Source organism: Stegostoma tigrinum, chromosome 37 (assembly GCF_030684315.1).
Source record: "Stegostoma tigrinum isolate sSteTig4 chromosome 37, sSteTig4.hap1, whole genome shotgun sequence".
In the NCBI taxonomy this organism is placed as follows: Eukaryota; Metazoa; Chordata; class Chondrichthyes; order Orectolobiformes; family Stegostomatidae; genus Stegostoma; species Stegostoma tigrinum.
Genome location: NC_081390.1, coordinates 19,412,710 through 19,430,448, shown reverse-complemented (window position 1 = coordinate 19,430,448; position 17,739 = coordinate 19,412,710). Strand labels below are relative to the sequence as shown.

General features: G+C 43.5%; 1 protein-coding gene across 4 annotated transcripts in view; it reads right to left on the bottom strand.

The window, feature by feature from the left end:
• The window catches only part of LOC125467650 (calcium/calmodulin-dependent protein kinase type II subunit gamma), a 368,959-nt gene that overhangs the window by 49,685 nt on the left and 301,535 nt on the right, over positions 1–17,739 (bottom strand). For 2 of the 4 annotated variants that reach the window (XM_048563790.2, XM_048563793.2), the window contains 3 exons: positions 9,149–9,181; positions 3,655–3,726; positions 972–1,016 (listed from right to left, as the gene is read on the bottom strand). In XM_048563790.2, the coding sequence (XP_048419747.1) occupies positions 972–1,016; positions 3,655–3,726; positions 9,149–9,181 (150 nt within the window). The remainder of the gene's footprint in view (positions 1–971; positions 1,017–3,654; positions 3,727–9,148; positions 9,182–17,739) is intronic. The other 2 variants (XM_048563791.2, XM_048563794.2) reach the window with 1 other exon arrangement.

The window sequence follows — 17,739 nt, the reverse complement described above, 5'->3', positions numbered from 1 at the left end:
AGCTTAGCACCCGAGAGATCCAGTATGGGTTGTAAAAGTAACTCAAAGCATATTAAAAACAGAATTCTACAATAATGGCATCTGCTGAATTTCAAAACACATTATCTTTAGGTGCAACTTCTTAATTCAATTCAAAGGGCTTTCTTTGGCAAATTAACACTTTCACATAAGACAACATGCAAAACAGCAGCGTGCTGAAGTCCTGGTGACTGAACGTGTTGGAATGCAAGCTGTTGCGCTCAGCTATACACCTGAGCGAATGATGCTGGTTCCAGTAAAGTCGCAGCTGACGTGTCTGAAAGGATGCTCTTTTGCTACAGCTTCAGGGTGTTGAACTGGCCCTTAGGTAACCTCTCAAGTTTAACGCAAATTGTTGCTTTTTGTTTTGTGCCACTGTAGGTCACAGAGTTCATCATCATTAAGAGAACGGAAATGAATAGACTCTGTCTGCTGACTGACACTGGCTACCAGTGAAGTAGTATCTGGATTTTTAAAAGCTCATCCTCACTTTCAAAACGCGACACAGCCTTGCCACTCCCTATTTTTGTAAGCTCTCCAAACTCATGATGTACACATATTTATTGTGGCTTTTGTACAATTTTCCCAATGTTAATTGCTTTATCAATGGGGGTCATGCCTTCAGCTGTCTAACAGGATAAGACAGGGTAAACACAGGAAGCACATTCCAAAGGAGACCCGAACCAGAGGTCACAGTCTAAGCATACTCTGCAAACCATTTAGTATTGAAATAAAGGAGAAACTTCATCACCCAGCTGCGTGTGAAGGTGCTATAGGGGTAATCTCATGGTCCATACACTTAATCCATGAAACCAATAGTCTAACTGAAACCTGCTCTTTGAAGTTAGGCCTCTGTTACATACCACGAGTATCATTGTGTCTTCAATAGAAAAAGGCGAAATTCAGTAAATACAATCACAAGAAATTCAGAATAGTAGACTCCAAACTGTTACCTTAATGCCATCTGTAGGATTATGGACTACTGTTGTCTGTGGCTCCTAGACAGATAAAACAGGAGAGAAAAGAGCTTTAATAAATAAATCTTTCAGCTCAACATCAGTGACATCTTTCTTCATTTTTATTTAAAATAAAGGGAACAAAACAATGACAGGTAACATTTCACAACATATTTCGACTTCAATAGACATTATCTGACCCCATTTGCAACAAAGTCAGCATATGTTTAAAAAAATGGCCAAGTTAGCTTTGACGAAGTAACAATCTAGGAAAGTTGGAGACTTCGATGTGCAGTCACTGGACAATTGGCTTGAGTCATTCATTGCCAATCCTTCCATTCTTCAGCTACAGATTTCCAAATAAATGCAACTATGAAATTAATCAAGCCTGGAATAGTGAAGGCCATAGGGACACGAGGTCATAAAGAATCATGTAGGAGAGGGAGTATAGAGTCTTAGTAATTACACACTGTCCCAATTGGAGGGCAGGGGCATTAACAAATCACATTAATCAACATTAAGGTATTGACTAATACAGGAACCTGAATTACTTCAACTGTATAACCACCAAACTTGTAATTTCAAAATACTCCGGACCCAATAGCAATTGATGTTAAATTCTACAAATAAAAGAAAATCCCACGATTTCTGCAAATCTGAAGTAAAACCTAGAAATGACAGCAACGCACTGGTATCTAAAAGACAAAGGCAGGTGAATGTTTTGGTTGCTTTGTGTTGTTGGTTCATGCCAGTCAGGATTTTTCTCATAAAATTTTTTTTAACAAGTTTTTCTTAAAAAAGATTATGCTCATGTTTCCATTCTTCAAATTACAGAGCAAAGCTGATCAATAGCGGCAAATCTCATTTGGATTATATTTGCTTGGACCGGTTTGAGACATTTTGTTAGATTGTCCCAATAAAATACAAGGCATCAATTATACTCAGCATTATTATAAAAACATTGTGTCTTTTATCTCAAAGAATATGTTTATTTTAGATGCACTAGCATTTCTTAAACTACTGGATATAAGATTTTCATGCCAGTTTGTTGAGTTGCCATATACAATAATGGTCCAGGTTAATCTCCACACGATTTGTGTTTCCAATGCTATTCATGGACACTTTCAAAAACAGTGGTCATTTTATTTCGATCTGCTTCTCCATGTATTAACATTTAACGTGCTTGAGAGTGGACAGTGCAGGCTTGAAAATGTACCCCATTACTTTTCCCAATATTTTCACCACTGTTGTCACTTCAATAACCAATTCATATTCCTCTGTCTCACTTCACATTATAAAATAAATCTTGAATAACTTCAGGTCTCAACCATTGCTCCGATCTTCTCCAGGAGAAAGTGCTGGCAATAGGAGACAGAGATTGCTTAACATTGCAAGACCAGGGGGGTCTACCTGGATTTCATTCAGAGCTGTGGGTTGCAGGAGAAGGCAGCATGCAAGTGTGGAAGCTGCATTGGGCAATGTGACATCATTGCCAAACAATGGGTGCTGCTACCTTCCAACCAATAGTATAGTCTGTTGAACCTCTGATTAGGCAATCAGTGAAGCATTGGTTAATGTCTCTCCCTCTCACCTACCATAAGTAGCTGCTAGCTGCTCTGCTCCACAGCCAGCATCACATCACAGGTCTGTGGTCCCCATTCCTGGCCCATGACCCCACGACCAGATTTTCGGACCTTGGCTTGCCCGGACAAGCAGATGTTCCACCTCAGTCGGAGGTGCATACACAGATGGTGATGCGGTTACACCCAGGACAAAGCCATGCTGGCTTCGGGAACGACAATAAGCCATACTGCTTGGCATCACAGAGCCCATTTACTCATGTGCAGGCGGTCATTTCAATGGCCATCTCTGTGCCTGGGCCAACAACTGTGTTGCTGGAGCACTCCAACACACGGCTTTGCCAGGTTTCCCATGCTTCCCTTCTTTGCTATCGTTCTGCAACAATTCACACTTGCTCCAGATCTCCCTCTGTTCCTTTATTTGTCTCATTGTCGTCTATCTTTGCCTTGCACCATCATCACATCCATCATCCATTCACCCCTGTTCCTATTCCCTTCTGATTCCTTTCGTAACCCAGTCCCTTGGGCTTAAAAATTGTTAATCCCTTAACACCTCCCATCAGCCTGACACATGAGTTCTGCTGAAATACAAACAGCAAGTGCAGGTGAAACTCAGCAGATCTGGCAGTAACCGTGATGAAAGAAACAGCATTAACATTCCAAGCTCAATATGACTCTTCAACTGGACTTGAAATGTTTGCTGTTTCTTTCTGTACAGATGCTACAAGACCTGCTGAGTAACTCCAGCTCTTGTTTTGTTCAGATTTCCAGCATCCTCACTATTTTGCTTTCACATTAACTCTCCTCCTCTCTCCATAGATGCTTCCAGATATGCTGAGCAGTTTCTGATTTCAGATCTCCAGCAATTCCTTCGAACCTGTGAACACTGCTGACTGTCATTTCTGCCCGATACCATAAACTGGCACCAAAATAATGTGGAGCTTATAACCTAATATCATTTAGTGCACACCCAGAGGAAACTGGCTGACCTCTGGACCACAATACAGACTGTTCCCTGGAAAAATAATCATGACAAACATGTTGTGACCTCACTGAGGTCAAGTTACAATACGAAGGTAATGAAAGAATTCAGCAGGTACCATTGTGGTTGGTTGAGATGTGTTTTCCTTTGGGGCGCCGACTATGTTGTTTTTGCTGTTGTTTGTCTGTGGCTGTGCAGAAAACAAAAGGGTGTTTAGCTTTCACAAACCGGTCGGAAACACTGTTACCCCAACCAACTTACAGCATGCAGACACAGCCATGTTAAAGTGCCTTCGGAACGTGATTCAGCTGCACTTTGAGCTCCCTTTGAGTCTCGGTTAGGGGGTTGGAAGATAGAAAGTAATTAAAAAGAAGCAGTTCTTTTTGGGTCAGCTCAGCTACTGTATTTACCAGCCATTTATCTTCGATTATCAATAGAAACCAAACTAAGTCCAACTGGATCAACGAGATTGCATATCACTGCGGACGGCTCCTTTATTCCAAGGATAGTCATCATTCAAAGCCTGAAATTCTGCCCAAACAAGGAGTTAATTTCCAAATGTGAAGAGCGTTGGGAGCCATATACAACACAATTCATTCCATCTCTGTGTGGGAACACACATTTTATGTAACATGAGTATATTCAAGTACTTTTCCCTCAAACCTACTATGTAATTCATCTAAGAGTGGTATTCATTTTCCTTAACTCATTTCATCATATTCCCACATTATAGCAATGCCTACAGATAAAACTCAGCATCTAGTCACCCGTAAGGCACTTAATGAATGCAATCCCATATGGGGGTGTAAATTTTACAGACTTGTTATATGAACATTTCATGTACTTACAAGTGGCTGTTTTACATTGCCCTGCATTGTTTCTGTGATGATGCTGTCACTTTATGAGGTTATTTAGTCCTTTTGTTTTGAAGTGACATTGTAAGGCAGAGGTATCGAGCTGTCTTTAAGAAAATAAACCATTAGAGAGGCTTTGGGGAGTTTTTCAAAAGCTGGAACAATGTGAGCAGCTTAGGAGTGGCCTGCTCTCTCACAGTCCAGGCATTCCAGTTTTTTTTTTAAGTTTTTAGATTTAGTTTTGAGCAGAAGCGTTTGGTGTCTCAAAAGAATTGGAAACGTCAGTGAATGTTTTCTTGCTACTATTTTCTCTGAATCTTCTCTTGATGTTTCTTCCTCCTGGATTGGAGAACGGCAATGCGGGAATCTGTGTCTGAATTTGCCTTTCTGCCAAGGGGAGTGCTCATGTGATGTTACTATTTTGGAACAGTTAATTAATAATAGGTACTGTTTCTATTATTTGGTTCAGTCTTCCAACAGTTAAGTTATACTAAATTCCTCTTTCTTTTGGTTTGTATTTTAACTATACTGTTTAAGTAAATTGTGTTTTGCTTAATGTCAAATAGCTTGACCAGTCCCATCACACCTGGAACACAGCATTTCACATCCACCTTTATAATAAGAAAAACTTAGGGTCTAGACTACCTTCTTAAAATATTTTGAGATCTGGCCTGGTGCATAACGGTCTGATTTACACATAAATTGACTTGAGAATGGAGTGCAGAACAGAACCTGTTCACAATCTGTGGACTGGATCTTTAGGCTCTTTGAGGTGGGACTACAAATGAATTTCAATGTTTGCTGTTATCAAGGCTTGTGCACTTTAATGAAATGTTTATTCTTATAAGACATAGAACATAGAACAATACAGTGCAGAACAGGCCCTTCGCTCCTCGATGTTGTGCCGACCTGTGAACTAATCTAAGTCCCTCCCCCTACACTATCCCATCATTATCCATGATGTAGTAAGAAGGAATGCAAATATAATAAATCAGATTTTATAGCTGTGTTTGATTTTTCTGTCTTAGAGTCTAAAGGGCTTTATTTAAACATACTTTGTCTTGTCTCTTCAGGGGTTTGAAGTCTGTCCTCGTGGCTACTAGGTAGAAAGGCATGCTATGTGATGGGTAGTGACCACAAGTTGGAATAGTCGAGTGTGAGGATGGAGGTGAGGCGTTTTGAGGGGCGAGGGTTTTTGTATAAAATAATGTGAATTCAACACAATGCCTGTGCATAGGGAGAGCCCTTTCACTCAGCCCTGATTGCACGCGGCATCCTCTATCCCACTTCTGCCCATGTTGGCCATTAAGGCAACTATTTTTGTAAGTCAGGTTTGCAGAGCTGGGAATTCCCTTGATCTGGGGATGAGAATTCAGGCCGATGAGTCGAATTGCAATTACGCTATACACTCATTTGTCAGTGCAACATAGTTTTGGGTGAAAGTTAACACAGTTTCCAAGAAACCTCACTTTCGCAGTGGATTCCATATGATCCTATTCCTGCAAAAAAAAACTAAACGGAAGCTCCCATGCTGCACTCGACTGCCCAGGCCTGCGAGACTGAGTGCCGATGTGGACAGCAGCCGTCCTTGCACCTCCTATATACAAGGAGTTGGCCATTCGGCCCCTCAAATCTTTTCTGCCACCCATAACTGATTCATACTGCGACTCCATTTACAAATGCTGGCTCCATAATTGTTGTGCCCCTGCCAAAAATAAGTCAGAGATTTGCAGTTTTTTAAAGATTCATTCATGAGATGAGGGTATCACTGGCTAGGCAAGCATTTATTGGCCATCCCTTATTAGTTAAGAGTCAACCACATGTCTGTACATTTGGAGTCAAATGTAGGCCACACCAGTTAAGGACAACAGATTTCTCTCCCTTAAAAGGTGTTAATGAACCAGATGGGTCTTTCCAACAACTGACAATGGATTCATGGCCAACATTAGACTCTTAAAACCAGGTTTTTATTGATTTCAAATTCCACCATCTGCCATAGCCGGATTTGAACCTGGGTCACCAGAACATTCCCTGGGTCTCTGAATTAACAGTCCAGTGATAATACCACTAGACCATCGCCTCACATCTCTGCTAACTCCCATCCTCAATGGTTCCAGATTTCCACTTCCCTTTGTCTGAAATGTTTCTTGATTGGCAGAATTCTAATTGAGATTACCACACGCCCCATTTTTCCTCCACCTCGCCCTTCAGCAAAAATAATTTCTTTTGCTCTACCCTCTCAACTTTTTTAATCATCTTAAACACACCAATTAGATCACACCCTACACTTTCTACAGAGAAAGGAATAAAGATCCAGTCTATGTAACCAGTCTTCTTGATGGATTTGGTCTCAGTAATCCAGAGCCTAGGGAGAGTCCACCAATCTCAGTTTGTGATTACAGTCTGAAGTATCTCTCAGATTTACCTAAAAATTCAGAGTTAGGTTTCTGAGGAATTGGGTTGCTGGATTTGTTGAACAATGTGAAAGACCAGACAGACTGCATCACTAAATAATTCACTCTGCCTAAACCTTTACAGGAATAAATACTGTATGTTTGATCGAAGGTACACTTGAGTGTAGCTCTGGTTGTAAGTGAGGCTGACACTCCTGACATGAGAAAAACTCCTTGCAATTTACAAACTACATCTGCTGTCTTTAATCAGATCATCTATCTACATGTCCACCTCTTATCATTGATAGATTGGTGGGAAGATATCGGAACCAGATGTCAGCATCATTTTAAAGGGAAATATTTTATCAATAATGATGGATTAGGAAGAGTTCTCAGCTGTGCAATGAAGGTTTTTGTGTCCTGTTCAACTAATTTTAACAAATAGGGCAGCTCCTCTTCTTTTCTGGTGGAGGGGTTAGACCCACTTTGATGTTTGAGTCATTTCCTTTCTTTGAGTATTTTTAAAATTATACACCACTTTGCCATTGGTGAAATACATATCAAACGGGCTATTGGCAGTGGATCAAATTTTCTTGTCGTTGTAGGGTTAACACAGAGTTATGGCACACTGATGGCTGTGACCACACTGCGACCAACCACTGTGGCACTGTTCACCTAGCTGGCAATGGAGCACCAAGTTCACAAAAGCCTGTCTGGTGACCATAATCTATATACATGCCAGGGAGCAAAGCACCCAGAGGAAAGTGACAGCATCTTCAAGTGATGCTATGAATTGCAAGGCCAAGATATGTTTTGTCAGTTTCAAACTGACCACTATCTTGATAATGCCCACGTCTTTAAAACCTAAAGAAACAAGTTCACAACTTGCAACCACCATCAACGATGCTGTTAATCAATCAATTTTTTTTTAACTTCAGGGTTGAGACTCCTTAAACCACTGTTTACCTTTTTGTATGGTCTAGGTTTTAATATTTTGACTAATCCCTCTGTGTCCCCCCCTTATGATGCACTCCATTAACACTGACTACCAGCATGTCCACATAAGTGCAGTCTGTCACATTAACTTAGCAAAACATTATTCCTGATGCCCAAAACCAGATTGGCAAAGTAAAGCATAACAGCATTCATCATTAACTGTAGCTACATTAACTTTAGCTGCTAAAGCTAACTTCAGTAAATTAATATGGTCAATAATTTTTAAAGGCATCTTTGTTCCATGCATGAGCTTTGTAAGTAATTTTCCCATCAAATGTGGTTTATAGAATTCCTCCATGGAAAATATTCCTGCAGTCAACTTTAAGAACTGTGCTCAATAGTGCTGGGGTCATTAGGAAACCAAAGGTCACCTTTAATTTTCTATTTTCAAAGTTTTATGTCAGTTAAAGGCGTCTAAATTTTTATAGTGGTTCACTAAGTAACTTAACCATTGTTTCATGGGAACATTCTTGGCTGTGCCATTCTAACATTACCTTGATTCAAGCCAAGCTATGCATTTTTTCATTTATCCACTTACTGTTGCTAGGGGTCCATGCCGTGTAGGACCTTTACTGCAGTGATGGAAGGAACTATCTCCCTGATGCTTTGGCCTGTATTCGATTCCCTGCTCATAGAGGCACATGCACACCAACTTCACCCATCACGTACCTTTCAGCTCATACTGTCAGAGGGCTTTTGTGGGCAAATTTAACTTGACTTGGGCCATCTAGATTCTTCAGCTATTCTATGTGAAATGGGCTTACTTTTTCTGCACTGTGTTTGTATTCTTGGTTCAATTAATTCCATGATTTCAGTTGCAAATTCCACTGTATTTTCTTTTTTGCCAGCTAATGGGCATTCCTGAGGTAATATTAACTGGTAAAATTGAAATGTGCCAGGGAGGAAGTGTCAGACACTACCTTCACCCTGTTAAGCTATAGTTACACTTGGGGCGAATAGGTGGCAAATGTAACCACTTGATAATTGTTCTCATACAAGCCTAAAGGTTGGGATTTTAATGCACGAAGCACTGTTCAGAGACTTTAGGAAAACAAAGGTGTTTACGTGTAGAACTCTGGTACACCCCTGGCAGATGAGGAGAAACAGAATGTTATCTTAAGATAAAGGAAAAAAATAGAAGAATCAGTTTGAACTCAAAACTAGTGCTTTTATGCCCCGAGAAACAGCTATGGCACACAAGTGAACACAGGACAATGACTGACAAGACAAGGACAACAAAAACAATACAAGGGCACAGGCTCTCTATAATCAGCCCTGGTAACATGGCTGGATGGGATGGTGCACATATTTGATGATCACAAGATGCGGAAGATGAGGTGAAAATGTGCAAGTTGCAAAAGATCCTCACCATTAAATGAACACTGGAACTGGACTTCCTTTTCTGAACAGTTCAATAAGAGAAAGGGAAGAGAACAAGAAATTTCCGCTGGTTAGACTGGAAAAGCACAAAGATTTGTTTTTGGCGGGGTAGATGGATCACAACAAAACCAAAGCTCAGATCTAATCTACTGCTAAGGTAAATTGTGTGTTTTTCAGGGACCTGAGCTTGTATTTATTTAACTAGCAGATATGTGCACTATTGGTGAATTAAACAGTCGTCCACTTTAATACAATGCATTGTGTGGAAAGTTCAGCAGATCAGGTTGAACCTGCTTTAAATTCCCCATTCTACCCATTCGTTGGAACACTAAAATCAGAGAAAATATAAAACCAACATTGCTCCCAATCAGATATACGCTGGCACAGAATGTGAATCTTGCCAAAATTAGCTTTGCACTCATCAGGACAAATGCAAGAATACAAACTTTCAAATGATTACAACAATTTAACTTACTGGAGAAAAGGTACCAACTGGTTTTCAAGTCAACTCTGATTGGCAGAAGCACTGCCATACAAAAAAAAGTAGGCTTTCCAAGCTCCCAGTCCCTTCAGTTTCCTACATAGTCTGCCCCAGATCCCCATTTCATCACAGAATGCAAAACACCCTTCTCTTGTTGCAGAAGTTAAATTTAGGTTTAATTCACCAGAGATGGTGGTTGTGGTGGGGTCCTGTTACAAGTCTTGAAGGGAATGAAGCGGGTATCTGGACACGATGCTTAACTCAAAAGGGAATTTTGGATAACAGGGACTGATGATGTAATATTAGATTTTGAGTTAAGTCAGCTAGAAATAAATCAAGGATAGATATCATCGCAGGAAGATTTGGGAAAATGTGAAACACAATGCCTTCACAGTGATCCATTTAGAAACAAGGTGAAAACTGGGCAGTCAAAGGGGTAGGGGAAAGAGCAAAAGAACTGGAGAAAATCAGCATTGTTATGGACTGAATCTTGATTTGAGGATGAGTTGGCATTACTATCAACCGCAGGCCGCCTGGAAGCTTACACAATTATCCATTTCTTGACTTTCCTGGAAAATCTTACCATTTTATACTTTCCATTACAATCAGTTAGCAACCCTAACCCCCGAAGCAACTGTTACTGATGAGTAACTCTATCACTATACATCACCTTTTTTCTCCATTATATTGGCTGCATTAATCAAGTCCTAGGAATGCATCTCTTAGCAGAGATGCTAATAATGGAAAATTGTTTCCTGGCATTTACACTGATGGCAGATTATTTTAAAAAAATCTTATATTGGTAAACCATGACACAATTCATGGCCTGAGAAGCTAGCACTATGAAATTAGGTGCTATTTAACCAACACAGAAGCTCCTACTTTTCCACTTACAGATATTCAACTACAAATTGAGAGATGCCAGGCAAGCCCTACCAAACAGTTAACCTTTAAGCAAGATTCCTACAACTGTCTACTTATATGACACATGATTGAAGACCTGGCTTGTACACTTTGAGAACGGCGATCCTATCAGGGAGGCAGGACAGCTATCATACTCTCAATTGATTGTTTTCAATGGAGGCAGGCACTGGGTGAACAAGTTACATGAATTCTTCAGTTCCAACCTGTTTCAAGCTGATGGCCACGGACATGTCATTCTTAACAAAGCCAGGCAAGTTCCCAGACTTGAAGTGTCTAACTGGAAAGAGGATGTCAGCTGTGTACTTCCTGTTAACTGGTTGAATAAATGGGAAATCAATGATTTAAGTCCAAATTTTACACTAAGAATGTTCAGGGTTCAAATCTGAAAAATTGTACAGATGAGTGTCTCACATCACCAAAATCATGGGATTGACCTTGCAGATAGGTAATTAAACAGCTATGAAAAGTAGTAACTTTAGCAATGTTGGAATTCATCAATTGTTTTAAACTGGTGTCCAGACAGTGTGCGGAAAATGGTTCTGCTGTGTTTCTGCACTCAGTTACTTTAAGTTATCTTCACTTATTAGATTATGGGTAGTCACTTCCTAAGACTGGGGAAAAGGTTACAACCTGTTTTCTCTGTGCTTCAGTGGGTAGCTCTCCCATCTGGGTTACAAAGCTGTGGGTTCAAGTCCCACCCCAAAGATCTGAGCATAAAATCTAGGCTGCCATGCCAGCACAGAGGTGACATTGTTGGAGTTGCAATCTTTCAGGTGAGAGGTCAAATCCTCCTAAGACAGGCATCAACGATCCCATTGTTTTATTTCAAAAAAAGAACACAGGGTGTCCCCAGTGACCTAGCCAATATTTCTCCTTTACCTTGTATCACAAGGACAGATAATCTAGTGAATGTGTCGAATGAGACTTTGCTGTGTGCAAGTGAGTTCCTCACTTTATAATGGCACACTTCACAAGCAGTTCAATGGTCATGACGCACCGTGCTGCTCTTGGAACATGAACGGTACCATGCAAATATGAGTTGTTTCTTTCAGTAGCAGGATTCCAAGTAAATAAAGGTGCACTGATAGAAGCTGCAAAAGGGACAGATCATGACAGCAATCTATTAACAGTTAATATTAAATTGGAGTTTTGGTCTAAACACTGTAGTTAACAATCAGTACAGTCTGCCAAAACAGTATATTTCTCGCTCATTCCTTTTTCTGTCTTGGCCCACATGCCATGAATAAGGGCGAAACTATATACAAACAGACCTGCCTTCACAAACTGAGATCAACGTGTTCAGGGTGTTAATTTCTCACTCAGTTCTGCACATGCAAATTTCCCACTTGTTAGATAGAATTTCTTTGATTTAATCCCAATTTTATTTCAGGGTGTATTTTCAGAAACAGCTGCTTGGAGCTTCAAGTACAAGTTAATGGAAGAAGAGCCTTTGGTTTTGTGATAACAAGGTGTGAAGCTGGATGAACACAGCAGGCCAAGCGGCATCAGAGGAGCAGGAAAGCTGACGTTTCTCGTCTGGATCCTTCTTCAGAAATGGGAGAGGGGTTAGGGGATTCTGAAATGTGTTGTGTTTCTCGCTGGAGGCCTGATTCTCAAACTGGGTCATAAAAATGAATATTTCAAATGATCAGGAAAGCAGGCAAAGACATCTGAAGAGAATGCTCAACCTCAGCATCAGTTTGTTCTGTAGACGGGGGCGTATCCCAACCCTAAATTGTCAACAGTGCTCCCTACCACCTTACCTCACTGTAATAACCTTCCTTGGGCATTTGTAGCAGTGAACTAAAGTGGAATAAATGCAGCTTTGTCAGAATTATAAATTGTGGGTGATCAGAGGCTGTAATGACCATCCACCTTTGTGGCTTGTGACTGAGGGTGGCAGATGGGCTGGATGCTCAGGTTAAGGTAAAGCCTTCATAATCCCAGAGGATCATGGGGCTGATGAATTCATTAGAGAGAGTGATGACTGGTGGTAGTTTAACCTGAAGGTCCCTATGCTTCAGGTGAGGGGGGCTGGTGGGGAGTTGTCAAGGACAGTCCTTCATGGTCACTTCAGTCAGTGCAAGACTTGAATCCATGCTGTTGGCATCACTCTGCGTTGCAAACCAGCCGTCCAGCCAACTGAGCTAACCAATCCTCAGATTTTGGTAAAGAGTGTACTGCTATAAGGAAGTTTCCTGTAGTTCTTACTCTTTAGGTGGTCATGATGTTAGACCAGGAACATAACCAATTGTGAAACTGAATTTGATGACTCTGGTGTTTTGTGGCTTGGCACGAGGGAAAATCCTGATGATTTTGAAAGTTATCAAACCGTTGTCAAAATTCTAAAGTGGTTCAACAGTGTTCTTCAGTCTGGCCAAATATGGCTCTCGCCACATACTGAGTGGCTGACTTTTGGTGAGCTCTGAATTGACTTTGTAAGTTGTTCTATTGTCAGAAACAACAACTACCACGTGCATTTAGAGAGCACCTTCAATGTAGCAAATATAGCCCAAGCCACTTACGATTAGACATAAATTGACAGACAGCCATGGCGATCCAGGAAAAAAGTTGAAGATCATCAGGTAGATTTCAATGGAGAGACAGAGAGTTTTACAAAGGCAGTTTCCGAGTTTAGGGCTAGAGGTAGTAGAAGACAACGTTGCCACTGGTGCAGCAATGAAAACTGAAGACCCAGAAAGAGGGTAGATCAAAGGGGCATAATGATTTCGGAGTACTGATATATGAGAGGATGTTACAGAGATAGGGAGAGGCAGGGCCACAGGAGATTTTGAACATAAGGATTGCGAGATGGGGAATATGGTGTTGCCGGTATCGTGAAATCAAAGAGTGGAGTGTAAATACAGGGAGGTGATTACTAGCTCTGGGCAGTAAAGGCAGAGTAATAAGATAATAAAATGTGGGGCTGGATGAACACAGCAGGCCAAGCAGCTTCTCAGGAGCACAAAAGCTGACGTTTTGGGCCTAGACCCTTCATCAGAGAGGGGGATGGGGAGAGGGAACTGGAATAAATAGGGAGAGAGGGGGAGGCGGATCGAAGATGGAGAGAAAAAAAGATAGCTAGAGAGGAGTGTATAGGTGGGGAGGTAGGGAGGGGATAGGTCAGTCCAGGGAAGATGGACAGGTCAAGGAGGTGGGATGAGGTTGGTAGGTAGGAAATGTAGGTGCGGCTTGGGGTGGGAGGAAGGGATGGGTAAGAGGAAGAACAGGTTAGGGAGGCAGAGACAGGTTGGACTGGTTTTGGGATGCAGTGGGTGGGGGGGAAGAGCTGGGCTGGTTGTGTAGTGCAGTGGGGGGAGGGGGCGAGCTGGGCTGGTTTTGGGATGCGGTGGGGGAAGGGGAGATTTTGAAGCTGGTGAAGTCCACATTGATACCATTGGGCTGCAGCGTTCCCAAGTGGAATATGAGTTGCTGTTCCTGCAACCTTCGGGTGGCATCATTGTGGCACTGCAGGAGGCCCATGATGGACATGTCATCTAAAGAATGGGAGGGGGAGTGGAAATGGTTTGCGACTGGGAGGTGCAGTTGTTTATTGCGAACCGAGCGGAGGTGTTCTGCAAAGCGGTCCCCAAGCCTCCGCTTGGTTTCCTCAATGTAGAGGAAGCCACACCGGGTACAGTGGATGCAGTATACCACATTGGCAGATGTGCAGGTGAACCTCTGCTTAATGTGGAAAGTCATCTTGGGGCCTGGGATAGGGGTGAGGGAGGAGGTGTGGGGGCAAGTGTAGCATTTCCTGCGGTTGCAGGGGAAGGTGCCGGGGGTGGTGGGGTTGGAGGGCAGTGTGGAGCGAACAAGGGAGTCACGGAGAGAGTGGTCTCTCCGGAAAGCAGACAGGGGTGGGGATGGAAAAATGTCTTGGGTGGTGGGGTCGGATTGTAGATGGCGGAAGTGTCGGAGGATGATGTGTTGTATCCGGAGGTTGGTGGGGTGGTGTGTGAGAACGAGGGGGATCCTCTTTGGGCGGTTGTGGTGGGGGCGGGGTGTGAGGGATGTGTTGTGGGAAATGCGGGAGACGCGGTCAAGGGCGTTCTCGAACACTGTCGGGGGAAAGTTGCGGTCCTTGAAGAACTTGGACATCTGGGATGTGCGGGAGTGGAATGCCTCATCGTGGGAGCAGATGCGGCGGAGGCGGAGGAATTGGGAATAGGGGATGGAATTTTTGCAGGAGGGTGGGTGGGAGGAGGTGTATTCTAGGTAGCTGTGGGAGTCAGTGGGCTTGAAATGGACATCAGTTACAAGCTGGTTGCCTGAGATGGAGACTGAGAGATCCAGGAAGGTGAGGGATGTGCTGGAGATGGCCCAGGTGAACTGAAGGTTGGGGTGGAGGGTGTTGGTGAAGTGGATGAACTGTTCGAGCTCCTCTGGGGAGCAATAGGCGGCGCCGATACAGTCATCAATGTAACGGAGGAAGAGGTGGGGTTTGGGGCCTGTGTAGGTGCGGAAGAGGGACTGTTCCACGTAACCTACAGAGAGGCAGGCATAGCTGGGGCCCATGCGGGTGCCCATGGCCACCCCCTTAGTCTGTAGGAAGTGGGAGGAATCGAAAGAGAAGTTGTTGAGGGTGAGGACGAGTTCAGCTAGGTGGATGAGGGTGTCGGTGGAGGGGGACTGGTCGGGCCTGCGGGACAGGAAGAAGTGGAGGGCCTTGAGGCCATCTGCATGCGGAATGCAGGTGTACAGGGACTGGACGTCCATGGTGAAAATGAGGTGTTGGGGGCCAGGGAATTGGAAGTCCTGGAGAAGGTGGAGGGCGTGGGTGGTGTCAAGGACGTAGGTAGGGAGTTTCTGGACCAAAGGGGAGAAAATGGAGTCCAGATAGGTGGAGATGAGTTCGGTGGGGCAGGAGCAGGTTGAGACAATGGGTCGACCAGGGCAGGCAGGTTTGTGGATTTTGGGAAGGAGATAGAAACGGGCCGTGCAGGGTTGGGGAACAATGAGGTTGGAGGCTGTGGGTGGGAGGTCCCCTGAGGTGATGAGGTCATGAATGGTGTTGGAGATGATGTTTTGGTGCTCGGGTGTGGGGTCATGATCGAGGGGACGGTAGGAGGTGGTGTCGGAGAGTTGGCGTCTGGCCTCGGTGATGTAGAGGTCAGTACGCCATACTACCACTGCGCCACCCTTGTCTGCGGGTTTGATGGTGAGGTTGGGGTTGGAGCGGAGGGAGTGGAGGGCTGCCCGTTCTGCGGGAGAGAGGTTGGAGTGGGTGAGAGGGGTGGAGAGGTTGAGGCCGTTAATGTCTCGACGGCAGTTGGAGATGAAGAGGTCGAGGGAGGGTAGGATGCCTGGGGGTGGTGTTCAGGAGGAGGACTTGTGTTGGGAGCGGGTGAAGGGGTCAGTGAAGGGAGGGTTAGGTTCCCGGTTGAAGAAGCAGGCATGGAGGCGAAGACGGCGGAAAAACTGCTCTATGTCCGACCGTGACTGGTATTCGTTGATGTATGGTTGTAGGGGGACAAAGGTGAGCCCCTTACTAAGGACTGACCGTTCGTCCTCAGTTAGTGGGAGGTCTGGGGGGATGGTGAACATGCGGCAGGGTTCAGTGTGACTGTCTTCACTGGGGTTGCTGGCTGTGGAGGTTGTGGGCGGGGTTCCGTCGGCGTCGGCCGTGGGCAGGGTTCCGTTGGCGTCACCACACAACCAGCCCAGCTCTTCCCCTCCACCCACTGCATCCCAAAACCAGTCCAACCTGTCTCTGCCTCCCTAACCTGTTCTTCCTCTCACCCATCCCTTCCTCCCACCCCAAGCCGCACCTCCATCTCCTACCTACTAACCTCATCCCACCTCCTTGACCTGTCCGTCTTCCCTGGACTGACCTATCCCCTCCCTACCTCCCCACCTATACTCTCCTCTCCGCCTATCTTCTTTTCTCTCCATCTTCGGTCCGCCTCCCCCTCTCTCCCTATTTATTCCAGAACCCTCACCCCCATCCCCCTCTCTGATGAAGGGTCTAGGCCCGAAACGTCAGCTTTTGTGCTCCTGAGATGCTGCTCGGCCTGCTGTGTTCATCCAGCCTCACATTTTATTATCTTGGATTCTCCAGCATCTGCAGTTCCCATTATCAGTAAAGACAGAGTAACCTGCTTCTCAGAATGTTCCCATTATCTCAGAATGTGTTTGTCTGCATCTGACAAAATCCTTTGCAGTGAACAGAAAATGAAAGAGAAATTCTGCTTATTTGAATATCCGTACAATAAGGTTCTATAGATGCATTCCTTGGCATAGATCCACAACATAAAAGCAACAGAGAATATTTCAGTAAGAAAACAAAAGTAGCAAAACAATGGGAATGCAGAGCAATCACTGCATTGGGAGCATGTAACGAAAAGCATGTAAGTAATCATTACTTTCCCAGGAAACACAGAATTTACCTGGCATGCCACTAATGTGGATTGACACAAAATATGAAATCTTTACATTTAACCAACTGGCATTCTACTTTCATGAGTTAAGACGGCATGTTATTTAATTTAGAAGCTTTGAGAAACATGCAAGGATAATAGCCTGCTTAACATTCAGTTGTCAATACATAAGGCCTTGCCATTACTCTTTGTGATCCTACTTACTTCATTTAGTATTGATTAATTCCCCTTGTGAAAACAGGTCAAAAAGATCAGTCTTAAAATCATTTGTCTGTCAATATGCCAGGGTGCAATTTTAAAACTTCATATTTATTTTGCTGAATTGTTGACAAAAAAATTGATATATTTCTGAACTTATTTCTAAAACATTCCTTGATATCACAAACCTGAAATTAACATGGAATATTTAGAGATAAGAGGAACTGCAGATGCTGGAGAATCCGCGATAACAAGGTGTAGAGCTTGCTGTGTTCATCCAGCTCTACACCTTGTTATGTTGAATATTTACACCCCATTTTCAACAGTACTTATTCTACTGTGTAGTTTGGGGATTGGTGAGCTGTATTTGTATCTATAATGAAAGGTACCGCAATGGATATCTTCCTCCAGTGGGGAAGCTACCTGGTGAACCTGTTCTCAAACACTCTCAGCTAGTTTTGTGCACGTATCAATAGGAATGTGGAGGATCACTCTGACATCTCTTTCCTCCTGACTCTAGGATTAAAAAAAACAGACCGCAGCAGTCCTTCATGGTAGTCTGATCAACAGTCAGCCTCCTCCTCTGAGATTTGACCA